We start from the raw sequence: 21,661 nt of genomic DNA on the forward strand, positions 1-21,661 counted from the left end.
GCTCCCCTCTGATTTTGCATCTACACAACTATTTTTCACCCTACAGATATATTAAAAGGGAAGTTTTCTTGAAGTTTAATGGTAATTTGTTTCTCTGGAGATGAGATATCAAATGTTGCACAGGCCAGCTGCAGAGAGATTCAGTGATCTTTGTCCTAATTGGCAGTTGGTTCTCATCATGTAACTAGTATCACCACAATGACAAATTGATGTGATTCTCTCTCTGCCCAGGAGGTTCAGCACTGGAATAGCAGGGAGTTTTGCAGGTCAGGAGTGAGGTGCATTGCCAAAGCTCTATGGGGGAAGCTTGCACAGTGCATGTCTATACTCTGCTTGACTTAATCAACGCTAAGATTCCCATTTTCAATTAAAACAAAATTTCCCTCCTTCCCCCACACACGTGTGTGCACATGTGTGCATGCACACAACATTTTGAGGTTGCAATTCAGCTAAGCAGATTTGATTTCAAGTCTATGCCTTTTGCTTGGATTTGAGGTTCACAGTCCTAAGGTGACCTCTTTGCTTCAGCATATTCCTGAGCACGGTCATGTTCAGAGCCCTCTGCAAATTTCCACGGAACCTTGTCCATGATGCCTTCTGAAATCCTTCAGTCTTTGTATTAGCTGGAAACCAGAAAGCAGTTGATTTGTATACAAAGTAAATGAATTGTAGTCATTTCCTTGTCCCTTATTTGTAATTCCATTTTTTGGATTTTGTGGTGGGCTGTTTGTTGTTGTTCTTTTGATTTTTTTTTTTAATGTTTGTTTTTAGTAAGACAGTTTTGTACAAACAAATGTCTATATGGCTTAGGGAGTTTTACTTCCCTTTGTGGATGAAAATCTATATGCTTTACCAAAACAATCAGCTGTGCTGAGTTTGTAAATATTTATTCTGCTCTCTGCTGTTCTTTTGATATTTATAAGCCAGAGATATCTGTGAATTGGTCTTGATTTTAGTGATTTCTATGTAGTTTTGGAACTAGCCTGGCATTTATCGAGCATCCCTACTTGTTTGGATGTAATTGCAAGAGAAAGCACAAAAAGAAGTGGCCTGGTAAAGTGATGATCCTATCCTTCATCTCCCACTGCCTGTGCTTTTCAGAGCAATGTTTTCCTTGCCACACATGAACTTCTCACTCTCTCTCCCGTCCATACAGCCCTGAATTAAACACCCACAGCTGTCCTTTCTCTTAGACAATACTTAATGTTGAAGGCTTTTTGTGAAGACTTGATTTATACTGTGTACCTACCCATGCAGTTATTAAAGACAAGGCTTCTGGTTTTCAGTTAAAACAAAAATTATTGCTGAAGAGTTCCTTGACAAATTTTATCCTGAGCCCTTAAAAAATGCAGGAAAAACAAAAAATGAGCCAAAGACATGTCCTTCCAGTCCTTGACCATGCAGTTTCCCACTGCTTTTCTGTCATCTTGCAGCAAAAAGCAGTTGGCAAAACTCATAGCCTGTATGAGGGATGGGGCAGAATCTGAACAGAATTAGAAAACACCCAAAGAGTAATTTTTTTGGTATATTTTCATCCTTCTCTACCCAAAGTAATTCCTGTTTTTAAAAGAACACAAGATTATCCCTGCTTAGCGTGAAAATGGGAGGCCCCAGTGTTTGAGCGGGGTGTAGCTGCACGACGCACCTGGTATTCACATAATAATGGAAAAACAACAGTTTGGTGATCTGATGGTGAAGCAAAGGAAATGGATCTTTCTGGAGGCCACTCACTCACTCTTGGGTTCTTCCTCCACCTTAGGAAAGAAAGCAATCTGAATGCATTTTCCTGCCCTGTGGTTTCCATTCTAATCTAATGATATGAAACCTCTCTTTCTTCTCCTCCTCCTCCTCTTGGGAATCCGAAAGCAGATGCTCCTGCTGCCTGCCTTGTGCTGTGTTCTCAATGCTCCTTTCCCTTCCCTGGGTTCCTAAGGGTTGTAGAGTTTTGTGTATATGTTATGTAAATATGGTAAAAGGTACAGTGATAAATCCCAAACTGCCCTGGGTTCATCCCCACCCAGTGTACGATGGGGTTGAGCAGCGCTTTGTCCCTGCCAAGCTATGGCAGGAGATCTCTGCTGGGATCGCTCCAGTGCTGGTCTGTAGGAGGGGACTGCAAGAAGCATGCAGGCTGCATTCTTCCTTTTGAATCCACCTGAGATGACCAGGCAGCTTTCTTTGACAGCCTGGAGGTACTATGTCAGACTGGTTGCATCCTCAGGATCTCTATGTGTTCAGAGTATTTTGTGACCGAAGAGTTAGCAGCATCCATGACAGCCACCTCACACCTCAGATTCTTGCGTTTGGCTTAGGAACTGTTATTCGTTGCCTTTCTGTATCACAGCAGAAAGGAGGCAGTTATTAATTTTGCTGATTGTACCCTCACAGCAGTGTGAATTCTTTTTTTTTAACCAGGTTTTTGCCCAGATTCAATCCGTTCAGCAGGATTATGTGGGTCCTGGTGGACTTCACACTGGTACTGCTTTGCCATGTACGAGAAAGAAGATACAAACCTGAAACATCTCTTGAATTTAATTTTGTTTTATTCTTATTTAATAGAATGACATCAGTCTTCCTTTGATGTGTTTGGGCTTTTTGTTTGTTTCCAGGAAACTAGCTGTTTCATTTATCCTGTTTACCATTATAGTTCTAGTTCTGACCCATCTAAGTGCCTTTAAATAGCATTTCGCTCATGGTTGCAGTTTGCCATGCACTTTGCTGAACCATGAATAAAACGCCTCCAGAGGAAGTCAAGAGAGAGGATTCCTGTTTCTTTTGTTAGTGGAGATGCATCCTCTAGATGCCTATTTTGGCACTGTTGTGCTGAACAGAGCAAGTGGACATATTTGCAGAATTAATGCAGTCTGCCTGCGTAACGAATACCCTGTGGCATTCATAACACTGCAGGAGAAGGGAATCCAAGCTCTTTGCTCATCAGCTGCATACCATGTGGCATTCCAAGATGTGCCCTCGATGACATTCAGAGTCCAAGAGTGCAGAAGCACACAGCAAAATCTTGGCTGAAGAGAGAGCCTGTCTTATTAGTTTTTTAAATGGTAAGAGTTCATACTAGTGCAGATATCAAGCTTGCAATTTTGGTATAGTCTGTGTCCCTCACTGCCTTCCATTTGGGAGATCCAGATCTTCAAATTCTTGTATAGGACTGAAGTGTCTAGAAGCACTTAATATTTAATTTTAAAAAAATGATTGTATAGTAGCTTACATCTTATCTTCACAAAGAAATTGCATCTCTTAATGAGTGGAGTTCTGTAAGTAGACCAGTGCTAGCTAAAAACTTATGCAGAAAGCTATGTGGAACACTTAGGGGTTTTCAATGTTTGCAGTTAACTGTAGGTTAAGATATGAATATGAATTTTAAGTTTTGGTAACTGCCTAAAAGGGTTAAGTCTTTTGACTATATGCCTGTCCATTTATTTCGTATGTGAATGGATTAGGTGCTCAGAGTTAAGCAACTCTTGTTCTGGACTTAGTTTTCCACGCAGTGAACTAGATAAACCCCTTGTGACATAGAATAAATTAGGGGTCTTGTTTTCATGTTAATTCTATTTTTATAATTTCTGCTCACATGCAATCAGCTGAGCCAGAAATACAAATAGTCCTGTTGACATAAAGAGGCTTAGTAACAAATTAAGTACCAGTGACCAGGATCACTTTCTGAGGTCACTAAATCCCTTTATAATGCCAATGGCATGAAGGAGTCACAATTTCTATCGTAGTACAGTTTTCTACCTTCAACTCGGTGATACTAAACAGATGAGTTAAGTTGGCCTATGCACAGTTAAATTAGTCCATACACTGAACTAGTTTAAATAAGCCTGAATAATTAAGGCTGGACTTGATAGCTTGATAGTATAAGCTGATTTACTGCTCCTGTGGGAGCACTTTCCCAGTAGTCCTCATTTCACTGTGTAGGGACTTGAATCCGTGATGCTAAATTAGCAAAAAAACAGATGCAGCAGGGAGAAAGAGAAATGAGTTTGCCTTCTGCCAGTTAAGCTGGTTGAACTCAGACCATATAGTAACATACATGATTGATTGAGGGCATGAGGAGGAACACACAGCCAGGGATGGCATGAGGTTGTGAAACCCCTGACCTGAGTTGGCTGGAGCTGCACTAAAGCCCCAAGCTCTCACTGGGGAGCAGTGCTGGCTGGGGTCCCACTGTTCACTCCCAGGCTCTGTCCGCTCTTCAGTTCTGCAGGAAGGATTGGCAATGGAGCTACAAAACAAGCTGGACTGAGGCAATGATCCAGCCTAAAAATAGCCCTTCAAGAGTTTTTTTAAAGATGTATTTTTTGGGTTTTAGGCAGATTAATTCTTGCATCTGATTCACAAGGTTGTATGGATGCTTTATGTCTGTGTGCCTTAATGCATTCAAGGTGCACCATGAGGACAAGGAGGAGGTAGGGGAGCTGCTGCAGTTGTGGCATCTCGGTTTCTGCTGATTCCTTCACCAGTCTCAAGCCTGTGTTTCTGTTTGCAACTTTTAACAATGTGTTTCTGAATTTTTGTGCTCTTTAGTGCATTCAGTCCTGCTCATCTCAGGTGGATTATAGCTGAAACCCTCCTACTCTCAGCATGTGCCTTGGAAACAGGTAGCCCAAACTGCTGTATCCTTGGCCATTTTTTTAGGCTTCCAAAAATTTGTTGTGGAAATAAGGGGGTATAAAAAAGATCCCCTTCCAAAACCCCGACTTGGTTAAAAACAAACAGAGCAGCAGATGATGGCAAGGCTGATTGCTGGCTGCGTGCTCCAGTGGTACAAGACAAAGACGCTGCTGCTGAGGTGACTGGTTAAACTCCATGACAAACGAAGGGTTAACAATGCATGGATTTCAAGGGGCTCTGTTTAGTTTCCTTTGATTTTATTTGATTTTATTTTTATTTTATTTTATTTTACTTTTGTTGTTGTTGTTTTTTTTGTTTTGTTTAATTTCTGTGTTCTGGCCACACCCAGGAGAACCGTCTGCTTTTGATTTCTCCCTTTACGGTTACATGGTAAATTTTCTTTCTCATTCTTCAGAGATGGCAACGTTCAGATACTATATATATATATATATATACACATTTATTATTTTTTTTCACTGCTCATCATGTTGCTTGTCATTTATTGCAGAGTCTGAGGCCAGACTAAAAGGGTGACAGTTACTCGGTCTCTTCAGGCCCTTTGAATAAACCTTTGGGCAAAAAGGGGTTAGTCTGGCACTGTAGATTGCTTATCAGTCCTAAAAGTTGTTTGTTGGGGTTATTTAGTGTTTAGCTTGAGTACACTGAGGCTTAAACTTATTTTTTTTTGCTTGAAAGAAGTTCCTGGCAGTTACAGGTGGAGGGGAATTGTTGGAAACTTCAGCTTTGTTACCATAACAGCATTATTAAACCCAAGCTGTTTGTATAAACTAAATTATAAAGCAGTAAGTGGGGTTTTTTTGTTTGTTTTTACCCAGGGTTGTGTCTTCCTTCCACTAGCTCCATGCTTAACTGATATGGGGCAAACCAGTAACTGCTGTACAAAGCTAAGCTAGTAAATATTGGACATCTGCTGCCACTTTTTTTTTTCCCCTTTTGTTTTTTTTTCAAGGGCAAAACAACCTTGGGAGGGAAGACTGAGAATTATTTGTTGTATTTGTATTTAGGTACAAATTAATCCCTATTCTTTACAGGTCATCTGTGAGAAGGAATTAAAAGCATCTATGTGTGTACATGTATATGTAATTGCTAGTTTTTAAACTTATAAAAATGTCAAGTGTGGTTCACCTATTTTTCCTAACAAAAATTTGAATGACTAAGAAGAAAAACCCGGGAGGCACAAATGATGACTCGGACACAGTCAACTATGTGAAGCATTAATTCAGCACTGATATTAAGTGGTTCTCAACAGAGAGCTGCACAAGTGACAGACTGATCTGTCAGTAAACCAAAAAACATTGTGGTTAATTAGTTATGCTGTTCAGAATCAGAATAGTTCTCTTTTAATTCACATTGTTAATTATTTACATAGTCTGCATGTGGATTGTGCCCTGCCTTGAGTTAACTTATTTAGAGTCTTGAAGATTCCTATTCAATTTAAAGATATTTAATGATAATGTGGTTTTTAAAATCCCATACAGACTCCACTAATTGCAAACAAATGTGAATTTAAATAGTCTTAGTTTGATTTCAGCTTGCACAGATTAATGTCTAAAAAATTACCTTTCCTTCTGCTCTTCGGCTTTCAGTTGACATCATCACTGAAGACATAAATTTTGTTCAGTCTCCACAGGCTTGTCTAGAACAAACAGAAATTTTAATGTGAAAAGAGGAATGGGAAATAGAGGATCCTGATGCAGTCTTTACCTCCTCTCCTCCTCCAGCTTTTTAGAGATGCTTTTTCCCCCATTATGTAGAAACAGAGGGAAAGGTGTTGCTCTGTTTCCCAATTGTGCCTTTCTCTGTCGGGGGTCTTTGAAGCAGACACGATACCCTATGCCTTCATAATCAGCTTTGTTATTATACCCTTCTGCATTCCTCAGCCTGGTACATATTTAAGAGTCCCATGCAGTTGGGCTGTTTTAAGCCCCTATCTCTTGTAGCTCAAATTTTAGTTCATTTACAGAGAAATTTGTTATGCCATTGGGAAAAAAACCATCACTTTGTTACTTACATAGTTCTTAATTTTTAGCTGGAGAAATTAAATTACCTAAAGCTTTACATTACTGAGTGTGGAGCCCAAAGGAATGCTCTTGTTGATCTCAACATTGCAGTGCTTCCCTAAAAGTTCTTTTACAATTGCCATTCAGGAGGAGAAAAAGGAAAAGCACAACACAAACACCGCCAATAAAAGGAAAAGAAAACATACCCCTGCATTTTACACCTGTATGCAGTTTTGTGCTGGAAACCTTGTTGTGGATTATAAAGGCCAGCATGTGCAAAAGGCTTGGACTTCTAAGATTAGTGTTGTAAAGACCTTTAAAAAGCACTTCAGGAATGATGGTTTGCTTGTGTCTGGTTGCTGACAGTGCTTAGAAATTAAGATGCTATTTTTGGGGGGAGGTCCAGTCCCTGTCGACCTCAAGGTGCCTGGAAGGAGCTGTGAGGCTATCGTGCCCTTTCCCTGGCAAGGTATAGCTTTAGATCGTTCACATCACCATGCTCCTCTCCAGTAAGTATCAGAAATTTCCACTGCAACAAAACGCAAGCTTTGTTCTTTCTGCCCCTTAGGGTATCGGAGCCAACAGAGATTACTCTTGGTATGCTAAATCTGTGTTTGCATTAGATCAAGCCACAGGAGCCAGTTACTCCTGTTCTTAAGATACCCTAAAAGCAAAATGCAACAAAGTTTTTGTTTGACCCTGCTCTCTGTAATGGAATGAAGAATATTTCATCACAGTTGACTGTATTAAGATACTATTTGTTACTAGTTAAAATACAAATTCCCTTAGTCACATTGGCTCCATTTCAATGTCAGTACATTTGTCTCCATGGAAGGAAGCATGATCTCTTACTTGGCCCTGTAACAACATGACTGCACGAGTTGGCAGCAGCATGAGCATGTAGGACAGGTGTGTTGCATGTGCCTTCATGGATGCCTTAAACCCCAATTTGTCAAGATAAAGGGTCATTTTTAACAGTCCTTGAGCCTTTGTGGTTGCTCCAAGGAGGACATACCATTTTTTTTCTGAAACTTTGTTGGCAGAGATTTGTTTCTGTCCACAACACAGAGGCTGCCATCTCGGAACAGAAACAAGTAAGATAGTTAGCAGGGGTAGAGAGAGGTAGCAGTGAGTCAACAGTGTGAGATAAAACCTACCTTTACCCACAAATTGATGTTAAGTTATGGAGATTTACACTCAAGTCCAAGACTTCTTATAGGAAAATTTTAAAACTAGAATAGATGATACTCTAAATCTTTGCCTTAAGGACTGTTTATTCGATGGTGCCACCCAGAAGCCCTGCTTACTTTTAGGGCTCCATGCATTATTAGGGGAATTATAGGCATAGGAGTAGACATGAGCTGTGCCCTGAAGAGTTTACAAGGGATACTTTACAAACTGCCCTTCCTCTCAACAGCTTTCTAAGGTAGGTAATTATTATTGTCTCCGTTTTACAGGTGGGAAAAGCAAGGTTCAGTGTTTGATTTGCCCAAAGCTTCGCAGAATTCCCGGTGCCAGGCGTGAACTCAGATGGCCACTCGCTCTCAGAGCAGTTTCTCAAGAGAACGAAGTGCTGCTCAGTGTTGATGTCCTGTGCTGTGTTTGGGGCGGGCGAGGGCTCTTGCAAAGCATGTGCATTGATGAGCAGAGGGGAGAGGAGCCCTGCTTGAGCTTGACCAGCTTGCCTGTGTCAGAGCAGGATTTAATAGTTTTAAACAGACAGAAAAAAAAACCCCAAACAACCCAAAAAAATTGTCTCGAGTAACTTTGTACTTCTTTTTTGGTCTGGCCTCAATTGCTTTTATGTTTTCTCTTTTATTTATTTTTTTAATTACTCTTATTATTCTTATTATGATTACAGCTCCTTTATTTTATCAAATTTAATTTCTTTCATTTATGAGACATGCATGAACCAACAATGTGACTCTAGGAGGTTATTGCTGAGTTGTGCTGATGTCGATTTCATACTGTGATATTTTTTCTCTATTTACCTAGAGATCAGTATTTCAATATATAACGATGTGCATGTTTTCCCCCCTTCTCCCGCTGCATGCAGGGATTCGGGTTCGTAACTTTCGAGAATAGTGCTGATGCAGACAGGGCCAGGGAGAAATTACACGGCACCGTGGTAGAGGGCCGTAAAATCGAGGTGCATGTCTTCAGTAATTCAATTTCTTCTTTATATTTATTCTTTTGATTTCTTTTTGTGTCTTGCCTCACTTATTTCACATTTGGATCCCAGTCTCGTGTGTGCGTGTGTGTTTGTGTCTGTGTCCTTCACCTCCCTGCACTGAAATGTATAAAAAAATTTACACCCCTTACGGTATATTTTTATTGTTGTTTTGGGTAATTTTTATCTTTTCTTTCTTCTTTTGTTAAGTTGGTTTTTTTTCCCCCACCCACTCCAAATTTTTGCCCTTCTGCTGTCTTGATTTTTCCTTTGCTTCAGTTTACGAGGCTCCGAATTCCTGTTACCAGGCCTGAACAAAACTAACTGAAAGAGTACTGTCCAACCTCTAACTCTGTGTCCAAAAAAGAAAGCAGGGGGCCAGCCAGTATCCTCTCTTTCCTCTGAGGCCAGTTCTCCTCCACCCAAGTGTGAGATGATGCCCTTGGTGGGAAGGGAAGGGAGACATGGGGCAGAAGCACTGAGTGGGCTGTGCTGTACACGCTGCTGGTTTCTTGACCTGCCTGCAGTCAAGAGTCAGCTTGGTGAAAGCCAATCCTTAACGTTTCTAGCTCTCACCACAGGGGGTTAAAGGGTTTATGTTGCTGGCCAACACAGCCGTGTATTGGGCATGCTGTTGACCAGTTTAAAGGGATAATGTTGCTGGCCATCACAGCCATGTATCGGGCATGCTGTTGACCAGTTTAAAGGGTTAATGTTGCTGGCCATCACGGCCTCGTATGGGGCATGCTATTGACCAGTTTGGTGTTCCACTGTGCTGAAGGCTAACTGGCGTCTTCCCTCCCTCCCTCTTTCTTTGGATTTAAAAAAAAAAAAAAAAAAAGTACAACTATTAAAAGAAAAAAGCCACCGTTTTTGAGTAAGATGTCTGCATATTTTGCCTTTTTTTTTTTTGTTTTGTTTTGTTTGTTTTGTTGTTTTGTTTTTTATTTCCCTTTTCGATGGTTTAGCGTTTAGGGCCCTTCACTTGACTCACTCTTTCCATGGTAACTATACACAATGCTGGCGATGGTACGAGTTGGCGGTAAGTGAAACGAAAGCGCTAGAGAAGAAGCTTTATTTTTTTTCCTTCTTTTTTTTTTTTTTTAAAAAAGAAAACAACAAAATATTTTATTTTTCTTAAAATTATTTAAAAAATAAATTAAGAAAGAAAAAAAAAATCCATCTGCCATCTCACATTAACACTACGAAATGTGATTTGACTTGTTGTCCCCACCCACCTCCTTCCCTCTTTCTCCCCCCCTTTTATTTTCAATGCTGTTGAGTAATGCCGCCTGGACTTTGGATGTACATTATCGTTTTGTAGCAGTCTGAGCTGTTTGATTACTGACTTCATGGTGATTTCCCCTTGCACATCTTACTCAGAGTTACTGAACTCCAGTTTGGCTGGTTTTTATTAATGCACCCATTTCCTCTTCTCTCTTTTCTGCCCCTTCTTTCTGCTGCTCTTTCTGAGACCTGTTTGTAGCTGTTACTGTTTGTTTTCTCTCTTTTTCTTTCTCTCCCCCTCCTTCCCCGTTTTATTTCTTTATTTGGTTAAATGCAGCTGTTGGTCTCTTGCTGACTGGTGGTTTCTGATCGGTTCTGGCAATTTTTCCTTTAAGTGCTTGTGTTGCACTTTGCTGTAGCAGCTGATTTCAGGCACTCGCTTCATCTTAATGATTGTCTGTGAGACCCTATCTCCTTCCTCCTCCCTTCCCCACCCTCTGAATCAATTGTGGTTGTGTTTTGTTTTTTTTTTCTTTCTTTTATCTGTGTGTGTTTAACTGCATGCTCTCAGTCTCATCATTGTTGTTTCCCATTCTTTCTTTTTAAATGTGTAATGTTTCTATTGTTTTGGGCCTGAAAGGAGAGTAAAATGTAGCTTCCAGACTCCCCACCCTGCATAAGCTCACCATCCATAAATCTCAAGTGCCCAAGGCAGCTTTTATTTTTATATATGTATTTTTCTTTTCTTTTACACTCCGACCTCAATTTCTTGGCATAGGTTTTGATAAATTACTGATGATGTACAAAGACTTCACCCTCCTTGCAAGAACTTTGAGGCTGTCTGACACAGGGCTGCAGTAACTTGGCTTCCAAACTGGTCCATCTTTTCTTTATCAGCACCATCTCTGTGGTAACCCCCCACTTGCTTGAGCAATCAAACTGCTTGAAACTACAGAGCTCTGTTAGGAGGGTGGAGGGCACTATAAACCTACAAAAAAGACCTAGGCTCTATTGCTATCTATTTCTCCTTTTTGTTCCGTTAGATTTGTGACAAGGAAACAATTTGGGAAAAGATCTGAAAATCACAAGGAGGAAATCTGTGAATATAGACAGTCCAGATGCTTGATGGTGTTCAGAAATCTTCTCAACCCTTGGTAGTCCAAATCTAAAGCTGATGGACTCCCGGCTGCCTTTTTCTGTGTAAAAACTATGCCTGCCAGTGACCTGCTGGGCTTCAGTCACAGTGGTGAGCCTGAGAAACAAGTCACCTTGTATGTCACCCGGTTCAGTTCCCTTGGCCTGGGCTGCAGAAGTTACTTCTGCTTCTTGAATAGAACCTGGACAAAATCTCCAAAGTTTTACCCTTTCAATCCGTGAGCTGACAATAAGCATGTGGTGTGGTGGTGGAGAATCTGCACTTCACTCTCACTGGCCTGTTGTTTAATGCATAGTTTTAAAGTGCCATATTTAACTTAACTTTTATAATGAAATGGCAACTATTAAAAGTAATTTAAAGATTGCATTTTTATAAAACTAGTTTAATTTTTTTTTTTGCTGAGAGAATTATAATGTGTGTGTGTGTGTGTGTTACTGGAGAGTTTCCCACCATTTTCCCTAACGTCCTATGCTTCCTTCCCTCTCCTCCCCCTTCCCTTTCTTACTTTTAGGTTAACAACGCCACTGCACGAGTGATGACCAATAAGAAGATGGTCACACCTTACGCAAATGGTAAGAGAGACTGTTTGTACTAATGATGACCAGAAAAGTTGGAAGACAGAAGGGAAAAGCATCACCTCTCCTCAGGACCAAAAAAGGGCCCAAAAGAAACAGCAAAACCCCGTAAACACTAATTTGTAGCATTATTCTTCAGTATAACCCTTAGGGATTTATGGAGCAAGGATGGAGAGGAGTAGTGACATGTGCAATATGGCCAAGCTGTGTAAAGAGCACTGATGGATTGCCTGCCACTAGTACAAGTTGATGCTGTACAATGGAACGTGCAGCACTCCTGAGTCTCATTGCCAACACATAGATAATTGGATGTACTTCAGTTTAGGTTCTAACTGTAAAAGTGCATCTGTCCCCAAGCAACCGGGAAACAGAGGCACTGTGCTGCTTGTTTGCTCACTGTTTGTTACAGTCTGTGCCTGTGTTCAGTCATTTCTCAGTGAGCCTGAACAGGGAAAGTTGTTTGGGTAATGAAGAATTACATTTCGTCAGGATACCTTGATGGTTCTATCTGTGCAGCAACTTCATTGCGTAGGCATATATAGCATAAAAAGTCATTCTTCCCTCCACAGAGCTAAATACTGAGATTTAAAATCTCAGTCTTTGTCTTGAAGCAGGCAAAAAAAAAATCTTATTGGTCTGAAAATGTTCCTAAACAGCTACAGAAAGGAAACTACATATAGGTAGTTGCTAGTGTGAGAATCCACTTTGAATATAACTTAAAACTTTTAAGTCTAGAAGATGCAAATTTTATTTGTGGCTCTTGGCAGACACATCTTAAACTGGTTACAGAGCAGGGGAAATAAGGCCATACAGAACGGCTAGGATTCTGAATTTCAGTGTCTGAAAGGAACCAGGAGATTTTGTAGCAAAAGGCAACGTAGCCATGTTGTGTTGTCCGGAAGGAAGGATAGAAAATGCCTATGCCTGGTCAAAATTTAGCTTACTGGTGAAATGCTGATAACAGGCAGGAATATTTTTCTTTCACAGGCAGCAATTTAAAGGCTCTTTTACAGCTATAGAAAGATATTTAGTATTAGGTCAATCTTAAGGCTTACCCATGAGTGGTCGTATGACTTAATAAGTTTGAGGGTTGATCTTAGTTCTCTCATTGCTACCAGTTGAGTATTTTGCCATCAGGATGGGCAGCGGAGCAGCACTGTGCCCAGTTTTGCAGAGGGAGCATGCATTGCTGATAGATACTTTTCCAGCAGATGAAAGACTAGGGGTGGATGGGCTGCAGTTCACAAAGTTGTTCATATGGTTTTGGGTCTGGTTAAAGGTGTTGAAGTGCAGTAAGTGCATCAAGATCCAAGACAGAGGAAGGGTATGGATTTTTTTTTTTAATAAAAATGCCTCTGTTATTGCAAGCTGAACAGCTGAGATGTTTCCTGAAAGGATGCTTTGTGGAAGCCAGCTCACATCACGTTAACTTTATACCCCATCTCTCCTCCAATAGAAAGATGGGGGTGGAATGACATAGATTTCTAGATTTGGCTGCAAATGGGTTCCTCCTCTCATACCTGAGTCATGACTTCAAGGGCTGTTCTCCTGTGGGCTTTATGTTGGTGTTTTGCAGTTCTGCCAGTTTTTAGGTTAATACAAAATCAGTTTGCTGAGAAGGCTTCCACCTGAAAAGCAGTGTAAAGAGGACAGGAAATACTAAAGTAACAGAGAGGAGAAACTGAGATGAATAGACTGGATTGCTTTTCTGCACCATCTCTGTGTAATTCAGTTAGTGAGGTAATTCAGTGTTGCTTTTTAGCAGATCCCCAGTGAATAAGACAAAAGGGTGCTTTGAGAAAATAAAGCTATAAATTGCCCAGGGTGGCAGTTTGGGCTGGTGTCTTTAGAGAGGTTCTTGATCCGCAGCGTTCCCAGTGAAAGCAGGAAGCAGCTGGAGTTGCTGACAGCAAGGGTCACGCAGGGAGCACAGGGTCGCAAGGTGCTTATAAGGTAGTTGGCATTGCCTCTGCCGCGCTGCGGATCATCTGATGATTTGCTGTTGCCTCTGGTACAGCAACCTGTACCTAGAACTTGATGTTAGAAAAAGGCAGTTGGCCTCCATCTACACCAAAGGGGACTGAGGCAAAGCAGAAACTGGAAAGAGCTGTGCATGTGAAGCTGGGGCGCATGCAAGAGACTGTTCCCCTTACCCACGCTGCCCGCTCCTTCTCTTGGTGTAGATTTTGGCATTCACTGCAGTCTTTGTTGTTTCAGGTTGGAAGTTGAGTCCTGTGGTTGGAGCGGTGTACGGCCCTGAGTTATATGCAGGTAGAGCTTAAGTAGACACTTCCACTTCTGCCATTTAACTGCAGTGGTGTTTGATGTTCTCATTCTGTTGTTTCTTTATAACCTTTTCTACATTTTTGTTTGTTTGTTTTTTGTTGTTATTTGAATCCCCTCAGCGTCCAGCTTTCAAGCAGATGTCTCGCTGGGCAATGATGCGGCAGTGCCCCTGTCAGGAAGGGGGGGTATTAACACTTACATTCCTTTAATCAGTAAGTAGTCCTCTGCTGGCCTCTTTATTATTACCGTGTTTGAGTTAGCGATGACCTGTTGCCCTTCTTCTCTCCAGTCTGTATAATATATACTTGAAAGGATGGGTCTCGTGGGGAGCGAGCCGAAGTACACTGTGCAGTTGCTGTAACTTTTTCATCTGCAGTGTGTTTCTGTGCTGGTGGATGGGTCTTTCTGAGCGATGAGGAAGCTGCAGGACAAGGGGAGAGTGTGTGTGAGGAATGAAGCATTCCCTTGCCCCCCTCCTTCTTTTGAAATCAAAGAAAGCAAACAGGCAAATCCCTGAAGTACATATTATACAAGCTGCTAAACTGCGAGTTTGCAGGGCCCCGAGTGGCATGCTCCTGGATACAGGTTGGGTTGGGTTTGCACCCTGGGGCTCTTTGCCTCTTGGTATCTGTTTATTACATGTTTGCAGATGCCTCTGAGGTTTTACATCCTTTCATGGTGAGCCAGTTTACTCCAGTGTAAAGCACATTAATGCAGGCCTCACTATACATGGAGCCAGTCGTTGGTCACACTTGTTAATTGTAGGTGGGCTCACAGTAAACTGGCGCTGTATGGGAAATTGCTGCTGCTGTTATATGGGATATCTTGTCTTTCAGGCTTTAAAATGAACATACAGAGGATTGGGTGGCAAAGAGTGGGAGGGGAAAGGAGGGAAGAGACTGATGTAAGTTGATGGACTTTAAGGGCCTCTTGACAAATTATTTTAAAGAGCCTCTGCAGTTTTGGAAGAGCCGCCTGCTACATTGATAGCAATTCTCTGCGCTTCTCAGACTCTAACCAGACTGCATGGCGGTGTCAAAAGGTGGGGGGATTTGTACCCTGTTGTGGTGGGTGAGGCATGCCAAAGCATTAACCTCTTGCATGCCAAACCTCTCTGCAACCCCTCTTCCCCCCAAAGGCCATGGTGTAGCAGGAAGTATGTATTGGGTGCTTGCTGGGTTATAAGCATGCCCCTCTGCAGGACTGATGCAAAATGTCCCACCGCTGTGGAGCTAGTGTGCCACTTTGTTTGTAGCAGGTGGTTGTTCTCTGAGCAGGAGCTCGGATCCTTTTCACCCTCTGCCTTGTCTGTCTTTACAGTTCCAGGCTTCCCCTATCCAACTGCAGCCACCACAGCAGCCGCATTTCGGGGAGCCCATCTGAGGGGCCGAGGAAGGACAGTGTATGGGGCAGTCCGGGCAGTACCTCCCACAGCCATCCCTGCCTACCCAGGGTAAGCACTGGTCATGAGAGCGGAGTGCTCTGCACAGCCGTGTCAAACAGCTAATCAGTTAACTAAAAATAACTAAAATTGTCTAGATGGTGAGAGTCAGGGTATTGCTAGTGCCAGAGCATTCTGCACACGGTGGCATCTAGTGGGGGCAAATCTAAATTTTTTTTTCATGTTAAGTTCTGGGCTGAAACAACTTTCAGTACTTAGAACAGCATAAAGTGCTGATGGATTCCTTCTCATAATTTCTCAATTTGTCTAAGTACTATTCATCATCCATTAACCTGATATGTTATAGTGCTGCTGAGAAGGACACAGAGAGAAAGTCTAAAATTTATGAAAAGGTTCTGCTCTTTGCACTTTATTTGCGTTTTCATACCCAGGAATAAGGAGTATTATCCATTACCTTCATGCCTCACCATCTGACAGTAGGACACAGAAGAGCCAGTTACCCACAATGGATTTGCTTTCTTTGTTGGAGACGGTTTAAAAAGGTTTAAAACAAAGATGAACCAAGTCCATTAATTTAAAGCTGGGAGTGTTTGGGATAATAGGGAGAATGAAAGTGCAGCATTCTTCTAACTGCACTGGTGAATGCACTTTTCACAAGTAATACAGTGGAATAGATGCTGTTAAGAAAGAATATTCTGCTGTATGAAAGTAGAGGGAAGTAGGTTTGTATGTGAGTTTTGTTTTGAAGTTTTGTTTCCCTTAAGTGTGACGGGATGACAGGTAAATCAGCAAATCCCCTCCAAACTGTCTTTTTGTGTTTCTGATCTTGAGGATGCTTTATCTGTACTGCCTGTCTCTGGAATTTTGTTTGCCATATTTTCAGGCAACGTTTTCAGAAAGAATAGGAATAGGAATGAAACCTTCCCAACACAGAGAGGTGGACTGATCCTTTTTTCTTTTAGACTAACCCCGAAAGGGAAGAACATAAATGATACATCTCTTATTAAAAAGAGGGGGTGGAAGTGGTACAAATTAGTGCAAGGAGCTGGCCTGATGCATTCTGGTTTGCAATAACTTCTGTAGCAGACTCTGGCCCTTTCCTTTTAGAGTCCTGTTTGATATTTAAAGTAAAGCTCAAGGAAGCAAGCTGCAGTAGTCATGTGTCTGTCTGGCTTTGCTTTCCAGCAAATCTGGCAATGTTTGTATTTAGTTCACTGGAAGACTTTAAACCTCTTGTCTGAACACATATGCCTTCCAAATACAGTGTTTCTTTTGGGTTTTCTTTTTGTCATCACTCCTAGTTCATCATCTGTATCCTCTGACTATAGTCTTTGACCTCCAACTTGTATGTCTGTTGCTCTAAAAATGACCCAGTCCAGTTCTATTAGGAAGTGTTCCACAGTGAAACAGAGAAGCAAAGCTGAGTTAAGTGCTTCTGTCTAGCAGAATATTAAATACTTGCACCAGGGAAGAGGAATGAGCTCTTCACCTCTGGGAGTAACAGCTGGAGCACTCTTAGCAAGAGGCTCTCATGAGTCACTGGCAAGGACTCTAGACTTGTCTTTATAGATCCAGCCTGAGTCCCACATAAAAGGTTTATTTCTATTTGGATTATGAGCCAGGCTCCAATGATTATCCCCTCCAGATTCTGTCTCTTGACTGTTTACTTACATTACATTGTATTTGCCTGACCCTGCTGACTTCATGTCTTCACAGGCAGCTTACTGTCCAGTAAGCATTTGCCGGACAGCAGTAAGCAAAGCAGGCTCACAAATGGCCTAGAAGTGTCCCCAGTCCCAGGTACTGGAATGTAGTTGACTGATGTTTATTGTCATCATGACTTGAATCTCTACAAGGTATTTTGTAGAGAGATTTAGATTCCTGGTGGAGTAATACAAAATGTGCTATTGAGTTTCATGGTGCAGTAAGCTCTGAGGACAACCACCACTTTGTATGGGCACTGCTCTATATCTGGCACATTCTTGATACCTTACCCTGCAGCAGCTGCTTTCTTCCTGGCCAATGGAAAGATGACACTGTGAGGATCAGTCAGCAACACATGAACGATCAAGACAAAACAATGTGAAAGATGACAGTAAAAGCAAGCTGCAGGTTAAGTCAAACCTGGTAGGAAGAATTGGTTTTCATAGACCCTAGTGGTGCTTAAATTTTAAATTGCAGAACTTAATGGTATTGCTGCATTTGAGAGCTTAGCAGAATAATAAAAATAGGGAATGTAGATCAATAAAAGCTCACTGGAATTGCCATGCTGGATCAGACCTGAGGGCCAGTCAGGTCATAGTAATTTCCAACAGTGTGTAGTGCTAGGTCCTCCAAGGAAGGCACGAGAAATCGTAATGTTTGTAATAGTTGTAACAGGCTATGATTTAGTAATGCATGTGTGGAATGTAAATCCTTGAGTATGGAAGGGCTACTCTTACCTAAGCAATTGGAGAGTGCTCAGTAGAGGTAAGGAGACATTATAACCTCTGAAACATAGTATGAGTATAGCCTGTACTGGAGTATTGCTCTGGTTTGCAGCAGCTGTGCTTTCCGAACAGAAATGCTGACAAAGTGCACTTGGAACCGAAAAGTCTAAGAGTTAAACTGTTTGAAAAAAACCAAAACACTTGGCCACTGTAAAAATCTGAAAACTAAATAAGCTCAATCAAATTTATTTCTCAAACTATAGGGTAGTCATTAACTTGTTCACGGTTATTAAGTACCTGTACGAAGAGTAGGCTGGCCATAGTAAAGAATAATTTAATCCAGGAGTGTAAATATATAGAGGATTCACTGACTCAAAGCCAAAAGCAGATAAAAGTCAGTCTAGATGCAAGGCAGTAGGGACCTTTGTGGGTTTGGAGTGATTTTTTTTCTTCATTTTGCACACAGTGAACTGTTGGTACACCAAAATGATACGATGCTGCTTTACAAAATCAGCATACTTCTTTTTCTCGTGGACATGGTTTAGCTCAGCTGGTGGGCATTTTGCAGATGCCGCTGAGATTTGATGGGCTGCTGGGCTGTTTTATATTTCTGGTCATTCTACACGACCAGAATGGTCTCTGTGGTTCTCAAATGAAGGAATTCTGTCAGATTTTGCTAGCATTAAAAATCACAAATACAGATATTCTAGGTTGGAAATAAACCTTGCTAAATTTCAGTCCTGGCAATTGGTGCTAGTCCAGTTCTGACTGAAGGAGAGCTAAGAGGGTGCATGTGTGCTTAGTTGTTTGGACCCAGAAAGTCTTACTCTTACCTGTTAGTAGTGTTCCTTTCATTTTTTGTCTGGAGAGCTCTGCTAGCATCTCTTACTGACAGGACTCTAAGTTACAGGAGTAGTGGCCTGATCCAATGAGGTAATGCTTATGTTCATCCGGCTGATTGTGTTCAGAATAACTGATAAAACTGCTAACCTGTTCATAAACCAACAGTCGCTTCCTCTGTCATGCGTTTGCCTTTCCTGCAGGAGCAGGTGGAGTATCACTGCTAAAACTCCTGGTCCTAGATAGAGAACCCAGCAATGTAAGTCACTGCCCCAGGAGCCAAATTCTTTGTTATGTGGTTGTAAAAAAACAGCTTCAACAAACATGATCTTATGGCCTGCTTCTCCCTGCTGAAGTGGCTCCCCCTTTCCTCTAACAAGGGTCTCTATCTTCATATCTGCTCCCAGCGCTCTTGAAGGCCATAGTAACTATCCACTGGGAATGGAGTGTACTTTTCCTGGGGAAGGCAGCAAGACTAAATTATTCAAGCGGTAGCTAACACTGCAACAGATTTCTCTTTACTTTATTTTTTAGTAATAGCATGCAGGCTTTTGACGAGACTGCTGGGCTTCTCTGTGTGTGCGTGCCTCACAATAGGTGGGTGTCTGAGGGTGGCAGGCTCTTGTCAGCATTTCACATTCCATCCAATGAGTAAAAAATTATAAGCAAAAGAAAAGCCAGTGTTCCATACCTTTTTACTTGAGGCTGCTGGTAAGTCATGCACGTCAGATCCATAAACATCACAGATAGTGGGGCTACTGCTTTTAAAAGCCTTGAGTTTGTGCAGAGCTATTGACAAGGAAAAGCAGGAGGAAATTCCTCTGTATCAAGCACATGCTGAACTCAAGATGGGTGGGGGGCATCCCCTCTCTTCCTTCCTCATCCTTCCCTGACCCTCGTCCCCAAAAGTGAGCTGCATAGCTTAGGCCAGTGAATGCTCCTATTAGAGCAGCTCTTTGGCAACCCCAGGTTCTGGTTTAACAGTTTTCCTGCTTGAAGTTCTGAGAGAAAGAGAACTATGGTTTAAAGCAGAAAAAGTACCATCCCATGGAAACCCTTCCAGTTGCTCCTCTCTGCTGTGGAATAGGTCATTACTACCAGGGACTCCCATTGCACCTTTCAATTCTCGGACCTTGGACCAGTCACCTAACCTTTTTAGCTCATTATCTCTGCTTGTGAAAGCAATGCATTGTGGGTATTTTTGGTTTTTTCTTTTTAATTACATTTCTCTGTGTTTACTTTGAGCAGAATTGATTGACTTGTTTTTCTGAGGTGTTGCATCAGTTCTTTAAGATGCTGAATAATAATACTTTGCATGCTTGTGTGATCAGCCAAATCTTATCGCATGTCTAATGTGCAGGGCAAAAGCAGGTGATGTATGGATGAAACAAAGTCATGCAGCCCTGTGGAGCTCAAAATATGTAATCATACAAACTCTTTGAAACGTGCTTCCAACCTAGGTGACTCCAGCCCCCCTGTGGGATGCCTTCCGAGGGGCTCCTTGATTTCACAAGCCCACTTCATGAAGCCAATGTTTCCATGTGTTTAGGGGGTAACTAAAACCATTCCAGGAGAAAAAACAGAGTGGAGGTTTCTAAATCCTTGTTTCTCTTCTTCAGGGCATGAGATCTTCTAGAATCTATCTTTATTGTACAAGATGGTGGTTCCCCTCCCTCTCTCCTTCGCATACTGTCTCCCCCTCTGCCCGCCCCTTCCCCTTTGCATGCCATGGAAGATGACTTGGAGCCGTCTAGCGTGCGTGCGCACACATTCTCTCGCTGATTTGCTCCTGCCAAAAGCCCAGGTTGTGGATTCATACATCACCTGCCTGTGTAAAACGCATGTGCATGCTGCCGTCCTCAATAACCGGAATGTGTTTTCTGTTCTTTTGTTTTTTGTTTTTTGTTTTTTTGTTTTTGTGTGGATTTTCTGCAGTGTGGTTTACCAGGACGGATTTTATGGTGCTGACCTCTATGTAAGTACACAACACCGGAGCCTTCTCGTCCCCAACCCCTGACAAGCCAGCCTTTTTTTTTTTTTTTTTTTTTCCTCTTTTTTTTTCTTTTCTTTTTGGTTTGGTTTGGTTTGTTGTTTTGGTTTTTTTTTTTAATATCATTTACTTTGATTTTCTTCTTCCTTGTGGATATATATATATTTATATATTTAGGAATGCAAGCATGCTTCTCTGTCACTGCGCTTGCCCCTGGGTGCAAGACCTAAGCCTTTGGGTTTCCTGATCATTGTCAGGGTCAGTTAACTGGGTGTCCTGTCCCCCACATGCACACTGCTACTAATCAACCTGAGAGATGATTAGTGAATTAAAATTTCTCTCAACACTTCTCCAGTTTACATAATTCGGATATAAAAATAACAGGACTGGTTTAGCCTCAGACCTTCCTTTTCCTTCTCCCCCTCTGCCCTCCCCTTTCTCTCTCCTCTTGGGGCCCTTTCAGGTTTGATTTGTGCAGCCCACACTACACTGAACGAGCTGTATGTTTGAAAATGTTCATGTGCCACTGGGATGTGGAGATCATCCCTTTGGGGAAGACACTGGGACTGATTAAAAATCGAGCCTGAGATGTGAGAGTGAAAAGTGACATCTCATTTTGCTGGTAGAAATGGTACCTAAATAGGCTAGATTCTTTTGCCTCTGTGGGGAATTGTAAAGTACAAATATGTGGAGATGTTCAGTTAGAGAGCAGCCTCCTCCTGTCTCAGAGTTAGCTCTGATGCCACAGGAGACTGCCCTGTCCTTTGTCCTACCCAGCCAGTCGGTATTGCACATCTCCAGCGCATCTGTGTACACACAGGGAGCTCATGGATGGAGAGGTGGACTGGCCAGTGAGAAAAGTGGTTTCCTTTCTGACAGAGAGCTGCTGCAGAGCAAATATCTTAAGAATATGCCTTTCAGAGCCAAAGCATTCAG

At 41.8% G+C, this 21,661-nt stretch overlaps 1 protein-coding gene across 7 annotated transcripts in view; it reads left to right on the top strand.

Annotated features, from left to right (window-relative positions):
• The window catches only part of RBFOX2 (RNA binding fox-1 homolog 2), a 171,951-nt gene that overhangs the window by 139,098 nt on the left and 11,192 nt on the right, over positions 1-21,661 (top strand). For 5 of the 7 annotated variants that reach the window (XM_064155348.1, XM_064155352.1, XM_064155354.1 and 2 more), the window contains 6 exons: positions 8,707-8,799; positions 11,715-11,775; positions 13,996-14,049; positions 14,184-14,276; positions 15,385-15,517; positions 20,671-20,710. In XM_064155348.1, coding sequence (XP_064011418.1) covers positions 8,707-8,799; positions 11,715-11,775; positions 13,996-14,049; positions 14,184-14,276; positions 15,385-15,517; positions 20,671-20,710 — 474 coding nt within the window. The remainder of the gene's footprint in view (positions 1-8,706; positions 8,800-11,714; positions 11,776-13,995; positions 14,050-14,183; positions 14,277-15,384; positions 15,518-20,670; positions 20,711-21,661) is intronic. The other 2 variants (XM_064155349.1, XM_064155350.1) reach the window with 2 other exon arrangements.

Source organism: Pogoniulus pusillus, chromosome 15 (assembly GCF_015220805.1).
Source record: "Pogoniulus pusillus isolate bPogPus1 chromosome 15, bPogPus1.pri, whole genome shotgun sequence".
NCBI classification, from domain to species: Eukaryota; Metazoa; Chordata; class Aves; order Piciformes; family Lybiidae; genus Pogoniulus; species Pogoniulus pusillus.